The following is a 17397-nucleotide window of genomic DNA, read 5'->3' as shown; positions in this document are numbered from 1 at the left end:
TCTACCAACCAGGAAAACTGGGAATTCTCAGGGATTTTGAGTGGTCTGAAAAAACTGGGAATTTGTGCATCTATCCGGGAAAATTAGCTGTAATTTTATTGAAAGGGTCGAAAGTCGAGGTAGTGCTGGCTCGAGTAACAGACAGGAGTAGTAATGAATCGTCTTTGACGCCTTGTCGTCCGCTGGAGGAGTTGTGAGTGTACAGTCAATGACTGACTTTCCGTATTCCCGGAAATTTGGGCGGCTTCGTGGCACCACCACGTACCCCATAGAGTCAGTGTATTTGGGATGCAAGAACTCTTCGCCTTCCGATTCTCCGAACGTGTTGCCGTCACCATAAGTCCGAAACGGCATTAATCAAAGCCACCACCACTGCCATTTTGGTGACCTTGCTGCCTCGAACGCAGATCTGCTGGCAGCCGTAGCCACCACTGTGGCAGCGCTAGGCCTAGCTGCTTGGACGTTTGCTGTGAAGCTTCTGGCCGTTGGGTGCCGTGTTTTTTATTGAAAGAATTCCGTACTCTAAGCAATGGCACGGACTCCCCCTTTGTGGTTAGTGCGATTGGCTTAGAAGCTTGGAAAGCACGGTGTGTTGCATAATGCGAGTTCCCGAAAGTCAGCTTCACTTCCATACAGAAATGTTCCTTGGTGAAGGATACGCAAAAGTATTGCAGTGAAGCATTACAAGCGTGGAAAGGGGGCTATTGCCATGGGACACCGTATGTATTCCTGAATTATACACGCGTGCACCCAGTATTTCCTGTCACAGTATGAGCACCAATATGCCTAATACGTGTACCGGCAGGCCTTCAGAGCTTTTTCGAATGTGCCTGTGGCGGTTTGAGCCCTTAAGGGCAGTAAATGATATGCATTAATCTTTTCCAACTGGCCGATTTTTTGGATGTTTTCGCGGCCCATAGGGAGTTATGAAAATCGGACTTGGACTGTGCAACTGACCAAGAAGATGCTTCAAATGGTCTGTGGGGCGAACTAGTGGCGGAAGGAGGACAGGATCAGAAAGGACCTACGCATTGAGGAATGAATGGGAAAGGAAGCGCGCTGCCGCCGTTTTGAAGGAGCTTGAGCTCAAAAAACAAAGTGTTGGCTGATGCCGAGATGCAGGTGTCCCTCATCCGAACCAAAATAAACTCTTCAAAGCAGTGAAACAACACTGAGGTGTTGTGCACGGGTTGAGAGTATGGCAGGACAGTTGAGGTTGACACACCAGCTGTTGAGAGAGAATCTCAATTGTGGCAGAGTTCGGGTCTCACACCACTGAGCTTGCTATCAGTTGAAATAAATAGCTCATATTCAAAAATATTTGCTTCTTTATGCATATCCTTTTTATTTGTATTTGAGAATGTCCGACTCGATTTGCAATTTTTTTCGAAGACATTTGCTGTGCATTTTACTAACCCCTCCCTTCTATGGTGAACTTTCACTTGAGTGAACTTCAAGGGACCACGGAGCAAGAAATATAGGAGTGGAAACTCCGCTGTTTGCGGCGACCAGAAAAGGTCACAAGCCCGCGGATATATTTTCATGCTGGCGGCACCTGGCGGCATGGGAAGAAATTACCGCTGTTTCGGTTGCCAGGGCAACCGGTCGAGTGTTGCTCCCGTTCGGCCGCGCGCGCCTGACTTCGAGCACAGTAAAAAATAAAACGCGTTTTCCATGACAGCTATAAGATGATACGTAGCTTCTGGTTGTAGCCAGGGCTATCTTGCTCCGTGGCGGGCGGTTTTCGGTTTTTTGCGCTTGCGAAACTGATGGCTATCTCGTTCCTAATCGCTCAAAGGGCGACTGCTTCTTTCTCGCTCTAGTGCTCACAGGGGTGCGCTTAGGAAGGATGCCGCCGTGCATGTGTTTCCGTTCCTTTTCTTTTTTATAAGACTCGCGAAAACTAGTTGCCCTAGCTGCTTGGCGATATGAGGAAGATTAGCGGAAGTTTGCCACACGTGTTGCTTTTTTTGATGGGCACACAACAAAACAGTTTTCTTGAGTGCGCGCACCTACGCAGTTAGGTTACGGCGTGCCCGCTGAAGCAAACACCCGTGTCGTCTGCTTGTCGTCTGCTTTGAGCGGGTGCCGCCGGAGTGAGCGCCGGGCGCTGCTTTTTTTTTTTTTCCGCTGCTGCTGCTACGACGCGCCGCATGGTGCCGCCACTGCATAGGGTAGCGTCGGCGCATGCAACAATTGTGACTTTATCTGGTCGCCCACGCTCGCTCGCGCTGACGGGAGTTTGACCTCCTATATGTCTTACTCCATGCAAGGGACTGAAGGAAATAGTTCACTTAACTGAAAGTTCAATAAACTGAATATTCACTACGCCAACATAAGACATTGCATACATTCATGGAGCAAAAGACATGGCATCCATAGTGTTAGAAATGTGTGAAATGGAATTTGCACATATCAATGAAAAACACCACGTGGGTCGTTTGTGTGCACATGCGGAACCGACGAGACTGGAATGAAAGAGACAACGACCATGCCAAGACTAGCCGATTGGGAAAAAACACACACCACGTGGTTTGTGGTGTGACAGATTGCCGCTTTGCTCTGGCGGCACTGTAAGCGCCAGCGATGTTACTTTGTTCATGGCCTCCGAGATTACATGCTTGCTCGTTTTGTGCAGGTGATCTCGGAGGCTATGCCTCGTTGTCGTTCGTTTTCCGTGCCGCTGCTTTGCCCCAAGGGTGCTGTAGCGCCAGCGACGTTACATTGCTGCTGGAGCGTCGGTTTGATGAGGGCGGGCATCGGTTGCGCCTGCAGTGCAGTGCAAGCCTTGGTCCTCTGAGCGAGTTCGTTCAACTGAAATATTCAGTGTTCCGAAATTTGTTTAAGTGAAACATTTTTGTATAGAATCTATAAGAAAACTGCCGGGGATTTTTAAAAAGTTCGTTATTATAAAATATTCGATAAACCGACGTTCGTACAACTGAGAGTTTACTGTATTCTCTTTTTGAATAACATAAACACTACTCCTTAGTACAGTGAAACCTCGTTAAACCGTAGTCGGCCGGAGCTCGGAAAAAGTACGTACTAAACGGTAGTACTGTTTAAGCGAAATAGCATGAGATCGCCCACTTACCTGTCGAAAACTGAACTCAGAGAGAGTACAATGAAAGGTGAAAAAACATGCAGTATTTATTCACTTCGCGGGACGTAAGTGTTATTTTCGTTTGATGTCGCGGCGGCCTAGCACGACGACAGCGGCCTCAAACTTACTGAAGCTCCGTGCCCGCTTCTCAGCCAGCCCCCCTCCTCTCGGCAAACACTCGCACGGCAAATTCCTCGTTGGCGTTACGTATTCTCCGTGCACGCGCGCAGTAGTGCTGCATAAGTCCCGGGGCGCGTTTTTCATTGCCGGGTGCCGGAGTTCGGAAAACTTTTCGTTTGGAATAGTTACGTTATCGCGCCCCTGTTCTCCTTGCGACGATCGCATTCACGAGGCTGACGTAACGCGCCGCTTCTGCCACTGTCGGGCCTGAATAGCCCATGCTGTCGCTTTCCGTGTCGTTCTCATCACTGTCGCTAGTTGACACTTCGGCAACAACAGCGGCAACGATGGTGAAAAGTCGAACCTCGTAACCGACATCTCTTCGCGGTCGCAGCAGCGCTGCCGAGCAACTTCGCATTCCAAATGCCACACACTAGTCAACAGCAGATCCACGTCGCGGGCCAGCGCCGACTTCATGTCACGTTCGGTAGCACGGACGATGTCTAATTTTTCTTCTATGCTGAGCATCCGGCGTCTTTTTTATCCTAGCTTTGGCATGACGCGAGTCCTCGCTTGCACAACGCCGCAACGCTCTCTGGCACGGCGTCCATGCGGCGTCTAAATGATGTTGATGTTGATGCGGCTTCACGTGCAAACGCACAGGGCGCTTGGAGGCCGTTGTACCGATCTCCGAGGCTTGTTGTTCTCCCGGGCCGCCCGATGGAGACGACGCACCGCCGTGTTTGCGCGACGAAAAGTGGAAACGCTACGTTTTAACCGATGCGTACGCAATAAGCTGGTACGGTTTATGCGGATACAAAATACATTATGTTCAATGGCCGCTGAGTCGGGGAATTGACTTTACTACTTTTAAAACGAAACTACTGTTTAAGCGGGTACGGTTTAACGAGGTTTTACTGTATTCCAATTAGATTAAGTGCTTTTTTTTTTTCATGTGCTTACTAGAGAGTGACAGCATCAGGCGATATGGTTTCAGCCGGTGTTGACATAAAACATAGTTCTGTGTCACTCAGGGAATTTCGCAATGGCACTCAGGGAAAGCCTGGAAAACTCAGGGAATTTGGAAATGTCAACTTGGTAGACATTCTGATTATACACGCGTGCACCCGCCATCTTCTGCCACAGTACGAGCACCGATATGCCGTATTTACATGATTGTAAGTCGACTCGAATGTAAGTCGACCCCCCCCCATATCGCTTGACCGAAAAAAAAAAAATAAGAGCATACCCGAGGGCGCATTCTATAACGAAAATTTATTAGTAGCTGACATGGTTACTGGACTACTCGTCTTTACTAGTGCTGCCATCGTCATCGTTGCTGCGGTCCCACAGCGCGTCGTGGTCCAGCGAAATTTCAAATTTGGCAAACGACCGCACCAGGACATCTTGCGGAACAGCAGCCCACACCAAATGCACCCAACCACACGCAGCCGTCAGGGAGGGTCTTTCGACAGGTCCGGTTGGCATAATTTCGCAGTCTTCTGCCGCCAGCCACTCGTACTCATGGCGGAGTAGAACCTTAAAAGTAAGGCGAAGGTCCGGGCTTGTTTCATGACCACGTCGCACTTCAATGGCAGGGACCGATCACGCATTTCAGCGACGTACGCTGCAAGCTTAGCCTACAGCTCCGGAAGGCGTCCAGACTTCGGCACGAGGGAAATTTCTCACTTGCCGTCACAGGGTGAAAATTTCGCTTCGCTGCAGTCGCCACTCTCGCACCACCCGTTTAGAAACATCGAAATTGCGGCCCGCTGCGCAGTGATTTGTTTCTTCGGCTTAAAGGATGGCAGCCCTCTTGAACGCTGCTGTGAACGAGTGCCGAACGATTAGTGGGCCTGGAGCACTCATGACGACTGGGGAAGCATAGAAGTAGCATGTAGCTGGCAGTCAAGTGGAACGCGTCAAAAAGTTGGTCAAACCAATACCAATGCCTTTAAAATAGAAACCCGCGAGCGGTGTCTGCTCTTCCATGAACTACCGATACTCCCCGCACGCGCCGCCGTTCTGAGGGTGCCGCCGCAAATAGGAACACCGGTGCTTCCATCAACTATAGACAACCCCCCTCATGAGTGTTGCATGCACTGTAAGACTCTCAAGAATGTTGAAAAACCCATACGAAAAGCGAACAAACACGCGGGATAGCGAAAAGATATGGGTAGGGCCATAGAGCAAACATAAAATTGTAACTATACGTTGTAGCTCCCGTTGGTATCGCTTTATTTTGGCGGGGCCATGTTTTGGTTTCGATTGTAAGTCGACCCCTCAACTTCAGACTTTCAAATTTTAAAAAAGGGGTCGACTTACAATCGTGTAAATACGGTGCCTAATAAGTGTACTGGCAGGCCTTCAGAACTTTTTCGGGCGTGCCTGTGGTGACTTGAGCCCTTAAGGGCTGTAGAAGACGCGTTAATCTTTTCAGAGGTTTTCGCGGCGCCTAGGGAGTCCGAAAAATCGGACGCTGACTGTACAAGTGTCAAAGAGGATGCTTCAAATAGTCCATGCGGAGAACGCGCAGCCGAAGGAGAAGAAGAAGACAAAGGACCTAGGCATTCAGAAAGGAACGGGAAAGGAAGCATACCGCTGCTTTTTTGGAGGAGCTTGCACTCTAAAAGCAAAGCATTGGCTAACATCGATATGCAGGTGTCTCTAATGCAAGCAATAAAAACTCTTTAAAACAGTGGAACGCAACACTGAGGCCGTGTGCGCAGGTTGAGAGTTTGTCAGGACAGTTGAGGTTGACTTACCAGCTGTTGTGAGAGAATCTCACTTGTGATAAAGTTCGAGCCTCGTACCAATTAGCTTGCTATCAGTTGATAGTAGTAGCTCATGTTTGAAAATATTCTTTATGCATCTCTTTATTCGTACTTGAGAATGTTCGACTCAATTTGCAATAGGTTTTACTATTTCTTTCGAAGAGATTTTATTCGCTGTGCATTTTACTAATCCCTCCCTTTTGTTTTCTTTTTGAATAAAATAGACACTGCCCCTTACCATTCAAACTGGATTAGGTTGTTTATTTTTTAACATGCTTACAGAGAGTGACACCATTGGGCGACATGATGTAGGGAGCCCACCTTGACATTAACAAAGTTCTGTGTCATTCAAGGAATATTTCAAGGGCACTCAGGGAAAACCTGGAAATTTGGAAATGTCAACTTGGTAGACACCCTGACTACAGAACTTTACGACAGATGGATTATCGTAAGGCCAATCTGTGCGAACAGGTGAAAGGACTGCACCATGTGACTTGATCATCGTTTCGTGTGTAGCCGGCACTGACGGTAAAACGCAGGCGCTTTCCACGCTGTTTCATTGTGAGGTTCGGCATTAGTTGCCGCTGGTGAAATTCTGAAATCTAAAGAGTCACAGGAAGCTCGCATGACCCCATACCTGCCCTCGTTCATCGGTTGTCCATGTAAATGCATGCAATCAGCCGTGATGCTTTCGTATCCGCCTTGTAAATGCAAGGAGTTGCTCGAAGTTACAAAAAGGTATTGATGTGCGAAAGTGAATGGCGTCTGTAAGGAGAGGGTGCCGTACACGTATAGTGCGTCTCAAAGGTGGCCGCTGGGAATAACTTTGTTGCTATCCCATGCATTTGCGAGGTGGTTTGGCGGCTTTCCGAGTGTCGCATGGCTGCTGTGAATAGATCTGTGCCGATTTGGCACCGAATCCTAACTCTAGTCAGTCACGCCCGATGAAGCAGTGCTGATTAAAGGGAAGCCGAAACGGTTTTCAATTTCCATGAATTGCTGGGATTGGGAAGAACAGACCTAATAATTTACGGTTCCGAAATTTTTTCTTCGTTCTGTTAATATAAGGGGCGGAAATCGCTTTCGCGGACACGCCCCCATCGCTTCCCGGAGTGCTGGGTAAGGTGGTTGCCAGAGGAGAGAACCGGCGAGAGTGACCTCACTGGCGGGGACCGAGCTGCCGGACCGGCGTGCTGGCATGCGCTGGCATGCCTCTTTTCGTTCTGCGCTTTACTGAACGACGCTACGAGAAATTTGCCGCTGCCGCCGCTCACGTTTGTTTTGCGATTTTCGTAAACTGTTCTTTCCTTCTGTGCTGCGTGAGTGCCTACAGCCAAGGGTGCCCAACATGCCTTCGTTCTGTGCAGCATTCGGCTGCTCGAACACACGCGGGCGAGACGATGTGTTTCACAGGTTCCCGAAGGACAAGAAGCTGTGCTCGGACCATTTCCGCGATAGCCGGATAGCCTTACGACAAATGTGGAAACGCGTTGTTCCAAGCGTTGCTATACTCCGTTTCATACATCAGGTGCAACGCTGTGGAGGCTTGAGATACTTCTTGCAGTGGCTGCGTTCGCACTTAGAAAAAGTTCGCTGTTTCTTGACCCGATTTTTGAGAAAACTTTTCATATATAAGCTCAGTTCTGAATGAAAAAAGAAAAAGAATTTACCCATAGAAACAATCCGTGTACTTATACAGCTGCTAACACGTTCTTTTAAATCAATTTTCTTTTCGGCATTCTTTAATTGCAGCCCGTCGCGGCAGCTTCACGTGCATGCTCGCGCGAGCAAACGCCGCTGGCACGCTGCGAACCATAGACGGAAACGCGCGCAGTAATAAATTTTGGTAACCGGACTTTGTGCATAGCTTCCACAGCGTTGCACCTGAGGTATGAAATGGAGTATAGGCTTGCCTAGTGACATTCGACGTACGGTTGCAGTTATCATGTTTACCTCACGGCGGTGCTAAAACTGCCTAATATCTTTATGACAACACTAGCATGGAGCGCGCATACCGATTCTTGATCGAGCCACAATCGCAAAGTCGTCGAACCATATTCTGAATATTGCACATATAATCCCTCTGGCCATCTCGATCTGGATGTGTATGATAAGCAACTTCCATGACTGTACCTCGCAGCACTGCATGTGCGCGCTTTGAAGCGCGGCACTTATGTTCGCGATCGTGTATCAACGCTAAGAAACCCACGGGACTTTAGACAAGCAGCGGCAAGGTGCTTGACATCGCGGAATTGTACCCGTGTTTACAATCTAATGAGAAGTTAGTGCTTCGGCATTTTTCCAGCAGCAAGTTCCCAGTGACACTATAGTGCATTTCTTCTCCCGTCATTGGAACGTGCAGCTACATAAAAAAAAAAAAGCGTACGTAACAGCTAAGATTTCCAAAGCGTGAGAAGGTGCACACATCGCTCTCGCTTTTGGCACACTCAACATCGTCGTTGCCGCCATCGTTTTCCGTATTGGCTGTCGGTTCGAACATGTACGGCGAAAATACAAGCTGTCCGAGACAGCGAGAATGTTCCATAATGGTTACAACTCAGCTATAAAGCCAGAACAGAACAGCGTGCTACGCTCTGAAACTGCAGCGCCGACCGGCGACTGCCGCCATTGACGCCACGGCGGCTCCGACCAATCACGGGCAACAGCGGCGTTCGTGCGATACCCTGAGGCGCTTGTGCGCGTTTTCATGAAAAAACAGCCGCTTGCGCTTGTTTCCGCCCTTTTTGAAAGTGATATTCGTGTTCAGGGGACTCAAAACTGTAGAATGCCGCAGAGAGCTCATTTTTTTTTCGAAAAGTGTTTCAGCTTCCCTTTAAGTCTGATGGCCTAGGCAGTGTGGCCGTTGTGATAATGAGCCGCAAGCTGCCATGAAATGTTTGCTGCTAATATGTCTGTACGGGTGGTTCATCAGTGATTGGTCCCAAGATCATGCGTGCGGGTTGGAGTGATGGCTGTTGAAGCATCCTGAAGTACGTTGCCACATATTCAACACGATCCGCGTGCTTATTGGTGGCTAATTGGGCCGATCTTTACGAATGCTTTCTTATTTAAAGGGGCCCTGAACCAATTTTTATTAGAAGTCGAGAAATGCATTTGAAGTTCAATTAGACTATTTCAGAAATACTTTGTTGCAAAAAGTTCTTCTATGCATTGAGCAGAAGTGGAGTTAGGGGCAATCAAACATAGTGTTCGGGGTGTTTCCGTTCCTTCTTCATTGAATTGCACTGCGAAGGCTACGGTGGAGCTGGGTGTGCCCACGACACTCTGCCTACTGAACATCGCTGTGGCGCGCAGTTCAAATTTGATTTTGAATGTTCACTTACACCGCACTGTTTCTGATATTGCGCCTCTGACGTCCCAATCGTGCCATACATAGCTGTCCTCAGCAAACTGTAGTGCTTTCAGCTGTTGGACTCATCGTGATGGTCGCGGTATCAACGCTATTGTCACATGTATTTCTTTATCTTCTTTGGGTGATGGCTGAAGCTCTTGTTTAACTGCTGTATTTACTCGCATAATGATCGCACTTTTTTGACGAAAATTGGCGCAAATTCAGGAGTGCGATCATTATGCAAATTAAATTGCCCGCAAAAAAAAAAATTTTTTTTTTTCATCGAGCACGCCGACAGAGAAATTAGAGTAGTCACATCTGACGGCACCATCATCCCGCATGTTCACAAAATTAGGGTACTGGGCTTGCACCTGTCGGCCAACGGCCACAACGGCGAAACCGTACGCAGACTAGAGCGCACGGTCAATGAAACGATCCGGTTACTGATACGCATCACGAACAGACATAGCGGAATGAAAGAAAGCAATACGATCCGCCTGGTACAAGCGTTCGTAACCAGTCACATAAAGTACGTCACCTCCTACCTCAAGTGGCAGGTGGCCGAACGAACTAAACTAGACCGCCTCATCCGCAAGGCGTACAAACGTGCCATAGGATTGCCGATCAATACCAGCACGGATAAATTTCTCGAACTGGGTTTACACAATACCCTAGATGAGATAATAGAAGCGCACAACATCGCGCAGTACGAGCGTTTGTCAAAAAGCAGAACCGGGCGACACATTCTCGAGACGCTGGGCATCAGCTACTACACACAGCAGGGCGAAAAGGTTGCGATACCCATACCGATTCGCGAGCGCATCGCCGTTTCGCCGTTGCCCAAGAACATGCACCCGACGCATCACGCTGGCCGGCGCAACAGGCGCGCGCGAGATTTACAAAAGAAATACGGCAGCAACAAAGAAACTGTCTACGTAGATGCGGCCTGTTACGAGCGGCAGCGTGGTTTCGCGGTTGCAGTCACGGACCGTAGCGGAACTTGCGTCGCCAGCGCGACGATACGCACGGAAGAGACGGAGGCGGCCGAGGAAGCAGCGATAGCCCTCGCGGTGGCCACCACGGATGCCGAGGTGATAATCAGCGACTCGCAGGCAGCGATACGCAACTATGCTAGCGGCCGGATCTCCCGGGAAGCGGCCCACATTCTCCAAATTCAACAGGGCAATATTTGCCGCAAAAACGACCGTTTCCTCGTATGGACCCCCGCCCACACGGACCCTCCGCTCTCGGGAAACGAGACGGCCCACGCCACGGCTCGAGGACTTACATGCCGAGCCGCGGCGCCTGCCGGCAATCCCGACGTCTCGCCCACCGCGAGAGCGATGCAGGAGTGGACGTGGGGGGATCGCATGACCACTTTCAGAGACATCACGCAACACTACAGATTGAACAGATGTAAATACCCACCACCGCACGCCAACCTAAACAAGAAACAGGCGGTTGCCTGGAGGCAATTGCAGACACACACATATCCTAACCCGGTGATCCTTCACCTCTGCTACCCCGACATATATCCGTCCGACGACTGTAAAGCGTGCGGAGCCAGAGCGACGCTGCAGCACATGCTGTGGGCATGCGCCGGTAGCCAGCAGCAGGAGTCTCCGACGAACGGGATAGAAATGGCAGTCTCGAACCGAGGGGCGCGTTGGGAGGCGGCCCTGCTCAGCCACGACCTCGCCGATCAACTGTGGGCCGTCCGGCACGCCGAGGAAGCCGCCCGGGTCCAAGGACTCGAGGCCGTCACCTAGGCTGGGGTGCTTATGGCCCCACCCCACCCAAATCGCCGGGCATTTTCAATAAAGTTTTCACCACCATCATCCCACGTTTGCTGTGGGATGACAACAGGTCAACAAATATGCGGCTGCCGCTGTATGTAGTGCGGGGCACCAAAACAAAAATGGCGGCCGGCAGAGCAACCTGAACGCGCCGAACACGATTTTTTTTTCGCCTTGTGTAAGTACAGTACGTGCATTGAAACAGTTTCTTCAGTATCAGTAATGAATAATATCGTTCAGCAAGTTTGCGGCAATAATGTAGCCATGTCCACTTTGAGGGGATAGAAACAGATGGGCATGCTTAGCTGCCAGTGACAGAAACACATGGCGGGCATGCTGTGGAAAGTGCGGCATTTGTCTTCACTACTGTCCTAATACGGCACGTTTCCGCTAAGGGTGGGCAAATATCTTAGCTGTGTTACGAGCGTCGGCGTGTGAATAGGGTACACTTTCAACATATCAGTGTAAACGTGGCTGCTGTCGTTGTCGCTCGCGGTTTGTTGCGTGCCCAAGAGAGCAGACGAGAATCGAAAGGCACCTTTTTTGTTGTTGACCACAACCATTATAGCCTACACATAATAAAGGCAAGTTTGGTTGCAGCTTTTTGTTTGTCATGGAAGTACGGAAAGTGATGAAAAGAGTGAAATGGTGCATCTGCTTAAGAATGTTTGGTGTGTGCAGACCGCTTGGTTTGTCTTGAGTCGTTCGCGTAGTATTCGACAGATGGTAAGTGCGATCATTATTAGCTAGACTTGGCACACGATATATCGCTGCGATAAGTTCGGAGTGCGATCATTACACAGGAAATAAAAAAATTTAATTTTGACGACAGAATTCATGGGTGCAATCATTACGCGAGTGCGATCATGATGTGAGTAATGAGTGATGTGATGTGAGTAGCAACCGAGGCCACCTGGGGCTGTGACCTTGGGTAGAACTTCTGTAGCTCTTTCCGTACGGCTGCTATTATCGTCTCGCGCACGTCACCGGGCTCAAGCGCTACAGGCCTCCCGGCCTGTAGCGCTTGAGCTTCGGCGGAGTTTGTTGTCAGTGGAGGGTGGTTATATTGCCTGGTGTGCATTTCAAACGTCTTCTCGATCGCTGTGGCCTTCGAAACAAAATCAGTGACAGTCTTGGGCAGGTTGTGTATTAATTCAGCAAAGAGTTGTTCTTCCACACCCCGCATCAAGAACCAAACTTCCTTTTCTTCAGGCATGTCGGGGTCGGCGTGGCAGAACAGGCGAGTCATTTCCTCAGCAAAGATGGTGATGTTCTCGTTTGGCAGCTGCATGTGGGTTTCTAGTAGAACTTAGGCTCACCCTTGTGCACGACACTCATAAAGGTCGGCAGGAAGCCACTACCGAACAGGTACCATGTTGTCAGGGTTGACTCCCGGTTCTCAGACCACATTCTGGTGGCAATCTTGTCATCGGAGTGCCAGTTGTTGAAACTCGCAGTTTGTTTGTAGATCTCCAGACAGGCTTCTGGGTCTTCAGCTGATGATCCACAGAATGTTGATGGCTCCCTGAGCCTTGGCAGCACGATGGGGGATGCTGGGGCTGCCGTCAGGGTTGTAGACTTGGCCACGATTTTCTTCGTTGTTCTGTGGGCAGGTGTTTTAGCCTGCTCAATGGTCCGGGACGATGGTTTGGGACTACAGCCGATCGAGCCTCCTTGCCGACCATTTCAGCAGATTGGGATGGATTTTTTGGGGCCCTTTCCGACGTCAACATCTGGAAATAAGTGTATCATCGTGGCGACGGACTACATCACCCACTTTGCTGAAACGAAAGGTCTGCCAAAAGGTAGCACAGCTGAAGTGGTGAAATCCTTCGTCAAGAACATCCTGCTGCAACATGGTGCCCCAGAAGTCCTCATCACCGACACAGGAACGGCATTTACAGCAGAGCTCACCCAATCCTTTTGGCAGTATAGTCAGACAAGCCAGAGGACGACAACTGCTTACCACCTACAGACGAATGGGCTTACGGGGAGCCCCTGAACAAAACCCTCGCCAACATGCTAGCAATGTACTACATTGATGTCGAGCACAAGATGTGGGATGCAGTCCTGCCATATGTAACCTTCGCTTATAACACGGCAGTGCAAGAAACAACTCAAATGACGCTAATTTACGGAAGGAACCCGACGACAACTCCCGGTGCCATGTTGCCGCACGTCACCGACAAAGAGAATCTCGACGTCGCCGCCTATCTCTGACACCCAGAAGAAGACACAGCTTGTCCGCCGGCATTACAGTATTCGACGATAATACGTGGAATACAAGCGTGGCGACCATGTTAGGCTCTGGACCCCGATACACCAACGAGGACTTAGTGAGGAGCTATCACGCCGCTAATTCGGCCTTTACAAGATCATCCAATGCATTGGCGCACTCGGCTATGAGGTCGTGCCAGACGGCATTTCGCTATCACTGTGGCGCCGTTCATGACCTGAAATAGTCCATGTTGTGACACTTGAAGGAGTACTGATACAAAATTTGTTAATAATACAAAATTGATAACTGATACAAAATTTGTTAATTTGTTAATAATGTAAGTTAATGTGTGATATCGATTTATGTGGGTACACACACATCGTCTGCCTAATGTAAACGGCGAATATAGCTTAAAATATATTTAAAATCAACTTCAAAGTATGTGTGCAGCCAACTGCAAAACAAAGCACCTCGGGACATCTACATCAAGGAAGGATTGTAAACAACCGAGAAAACGCTACGTCATGAGTTTGCACTGTCATCGGGGCGGGCCCGGCGAGCAAGTTTCTCGCTGCTTCGATTGTCCCGATCTCTATGGTCCCGGTGTTCTCCCTGGTTGTGACGCGTAACACTGACATCTTTCGCCGCTGACGTCGGCATAAAAATCAGCTAAAATTTGTTTCCGACACGAAATAACTCAGAGTAAGGTGACCTTGAAAGGGTGCATTTTATAAAATGTTGCGCGATATAGTAAATTGTTGGTGTGATTTTGACTCGCAAGCAGTAAGTACAGCCGCCGCAGCAATTGTCTCTGCAACGCGGCTCGCCTGGCTAACGTATTTTCTCATCGCTACCAGCGGCGTCGGGCAAACTAATCGTATTGTCACTTATGAGCGACATAAAGGCGCAGACGTTCATTGTGTTGACGAATATAAGTGCTTTATTACAAGCTGCAAACAAATCGCAAGGGCTATTGGCCTTGGATCAGACGGCCAGCGAGCTAGCCCTATACCATTTCCCAGCGATCGCCAGGTCGCCTAGCTTGATCACTCGCTATGGTTGGCATCGATAAGTGGCATAAGTGGTCAGAATTCATGAGCGCCACTGGACGCCTAGAATGGACCCTGTTAAAGAGCAGCCAGATTTGCTCTTAACAGGGTACGTAATTATTATAGAAATTCAAAAGCAGATTCTTGTTTCTTTCAGCCTGTTTATTAAACTGTGTCGGTAAATATATGCAGTTATAATAGGAAGAAGCACACTGATCCAAACACCCTTTTTGACTGATGTCAGCTACTGGCCAATAGCAGCCGCGTGTGGAAATTATATTACGAATAAAACTGTCCAGAAAAGAGTGAGGAGCAGGCTCTTGTTGAAAAGAGAGCATTTGAGAGCAAGGTAACCTTGTGCTCTGCTTGCGAGATTGGTGGCTGAAATGGTCACAGCACCGTATGCTATCCGCGTGCTGTGTTTTCCTGGGTCCCGAACCAACCCTCAGGCTTGGTGAAAAACACTGCAATTATAATTAGTTTTTTCAGTAGCTGTCGTTGCAAAATTTTGTTTGACATTTTCTCTTCATTGTCTTTTTGTTGTTTGTCTTTTTTGTTCATCATGCCGTTTATATATATATTAACTGCTAGAAGGAGAGTTACTTTGTATGGGCTGCATTCTTTTGGTGTTGCTTACTTGTTTTAATTCTTTTGTTTTCACAAAAATTCAGAGGATTGTCAAGATGAATAAGATGGAAGATGATGAACTGGACGACAGCATGATGATGCCTGAGGAGCTGGAGGCGCTCTCAGGTGTGAAATAATGCCTGCAAATTGTTGTTTAGTCAAGAGTTAACCACCAAGAAAATTTTCCAAGCCTTGCTGTTCTGCTTTATTAAATATGCATGGCATTAAGTTATGGGTTATTTTTTGTTGACTTCTGTTAAAGGCCAACTGCTGTGAAATTTCGCTTTGTGTAAAAAAAAAATTGTGCTGATAGCTACGGAGAAGGCTCAACACAAAACTGTTTGTAAAACGCAGATTGGTGCATCAGAAAGTCGGAAAAATCCGTGTGTTCTTTATTGAAACTAGAAAATGCACTGCCATTACAGTTCACCAAAAGTGACAAAAAACCAACTTGCTCAAACCGGTGTGTCTCTTTGCTGCTTAAAACTCATTGTATGCTTCTTGTAGATGCACTTGCAAGGCGTTGCCATGTGTCTTAAAGGCCAACTACAACGAAATTTTAAACTGCGTAAAAAGCCTAGTTTCTAGACATGCAGTAGCCTCTGTGCAAAATCGTACGCTTGAAATACAGGTCAGGGTGTCACAAAGAGCTAGCAAAAATCAATGTTTTTCATACCGAAACTGAAAAGAATGCCACCATTATTGCCCGGCGGAAGTAACGTACAGTGAAGAATGGAGAACCAGTGCTTGTGCTGTCTTGTGTCTGCCTTCCTTGCTTGTATTCCGTTCCATTGTGTCAGCGAACAGGTCCCACATGTCTGCCAGCCACAGAGTTCGTATACTTTGTTAGCTGCTTCGTGCGCTGTGACAACACTGTTGCTCACCCGCACTGTTCTTTTAATTTGAAGTATTCTGCGAGTCCAGCTGCTTTTCTTTATATGGTTGTCTACGTTCAACAGCCGGGCATTAATGTGTTCTGCCTCTGCTCGAAGAACAGCTCATTGGGATGGCTCAAATAAAGGTGCGATATAGTGTGGCAATATAGTCTGCACGCGATCCATGCATAGCGTCTCCGGCAGGATGTATCCGACTCACCAGCCACTGCTTGGCACGCTGGAAGTACCAGACTCGTCAACTGATCAGACTACTGCCGCCATTTGTAGTATAAAGGATAAGTAGCTGAGGCTTGGCATGGCTGGGCTAGAGGGTCTCTGTGCTAAGTGTGCGTGAACTCGCGACCAGACAGGCGGGACTGCAGCCGTCGTAAAACTTTGCCCATTTTGCTATGGCGGCGTTGCATTGCTGTATGGCTTGCCACCATATCTACACCATGGCCGCCACGTCGTGTTCTCCTTCGTGACAAATGCAGCGTGCAGTTGCTGCTCATTTTTGGCCCTGCGTCAGAAAGGATTTCGTTCGTCCACAGTGAAATCTTGTTGCTACGAACACCAGATTAACCAACTTTTCAGAAATCCCCAGCTGACTTCTTATGCCTTTAACATAAAAATATTTCAGTACCATGACCTACAGTGCCATGAGAATAATGATTGTTATTCACTCTTCATGTCATGTTAACAACGCCTCAGTACTACGAACTAATACTCCAAAATCTAGGGATTGTTAGATTTCCACGTATCATTCACGGCAACTGAAACAGTAGGCTAGAAGACGACAAGGCGCAGGAAGTGGATGCCGCGGTGCACGGGTTTAGGAAACCCGAGACAGTGCTCAATAAAAAAATGCGGGAGAGAATTTTTTTTTTCATCACTTCCAGAGGTGACAACGCATCAGGTTGTGCGAGTGCATGGGCTGCACAGGCAAGCATCGCCTAGCATCAGAGGTGCATCTCTTCCTTTTTTCGCCCTTCTTCCTGCGCACGCCTCTTTCTTTTGCGCTTCTTTCTGTGGCCACACTAGCTACGCGCAGGGAGAAATGTAACCTCCATACTTGCTGGGATGCCACACGGTCGCACTTTGCACTTTCCAGACGGTGTCGTTTATGCACGCTTGTGCTTTGGGATAGTAGAGGTGTCCGCCTTGAGTGAGACAGTTGCGGTGTCCACGGCAAGAAATGTGGAAACAAACAAGTAACATTGCGCTTTCGAAGCAGCATGGAGCTTCCTTTTTGTCAGCAGTTTCCTCAGCATCAGCATCTTCTTTGTGCCGCTTCACTCTTACTACAAGTTTCTTCAATGGTGCGTGGCGACAGAATCTATGGAAAACAGCAACAGCGAGGGCAAAGAGCCAACGGCAACGTTTTCATGGATAGCTCAAATGTTCAGGCCTTATGAACTGATGGGCGGAATGGTCAATTTTGGGGCCTTCACTCTAACGACCTTTAAGAATAACGAAAGATTTT

At 48.5% G+C, this 17397-nt stretch overlaps 1 protein-coding gene across 1 annotated transcript in view; it reads left to right on the top strand.

Annotated features, from left to right (window-relative positions):
* Positions 1-17397, top strand: part of Mcm7 (minichromosome maintenance 7) — a 59691-nt gene that overhangs the window by 19338 nt on the left and 22956 nt on the right. The window contains exon 8 of the mRNA XM_065438696.1: positions 15084-15165. Coding sequence (XP_065294768.1) covers positions 15084-15165 — 82 coding nt within the window. The remainder of the gene's footprint in view (positions 1-15083; positions 15166-17397) is intronic.

Source organism: Dermacentor albipictus, chromosome 1 (genome assembly GCF_038994185.2).
Source record: "Dermacentor albipictus isolate Rhodes 1998 colony chromosome 1, USDA_Dalb.pri_finalv2, whole genome shotgun sequence".
Classification (NCBI taxonomy): domain Eukaryota; kingdom Metazoa; phylum Arthropoda; class Arachnida; order Ixodida; family Ixodidae; genus Dermacentor; species Dermacentor albipictus.
The sequence above is the reverse complement of the archived record's forward strand: the minus strand, read 5'-3'. Positions and strand labels throughout refer to the sequence as shown.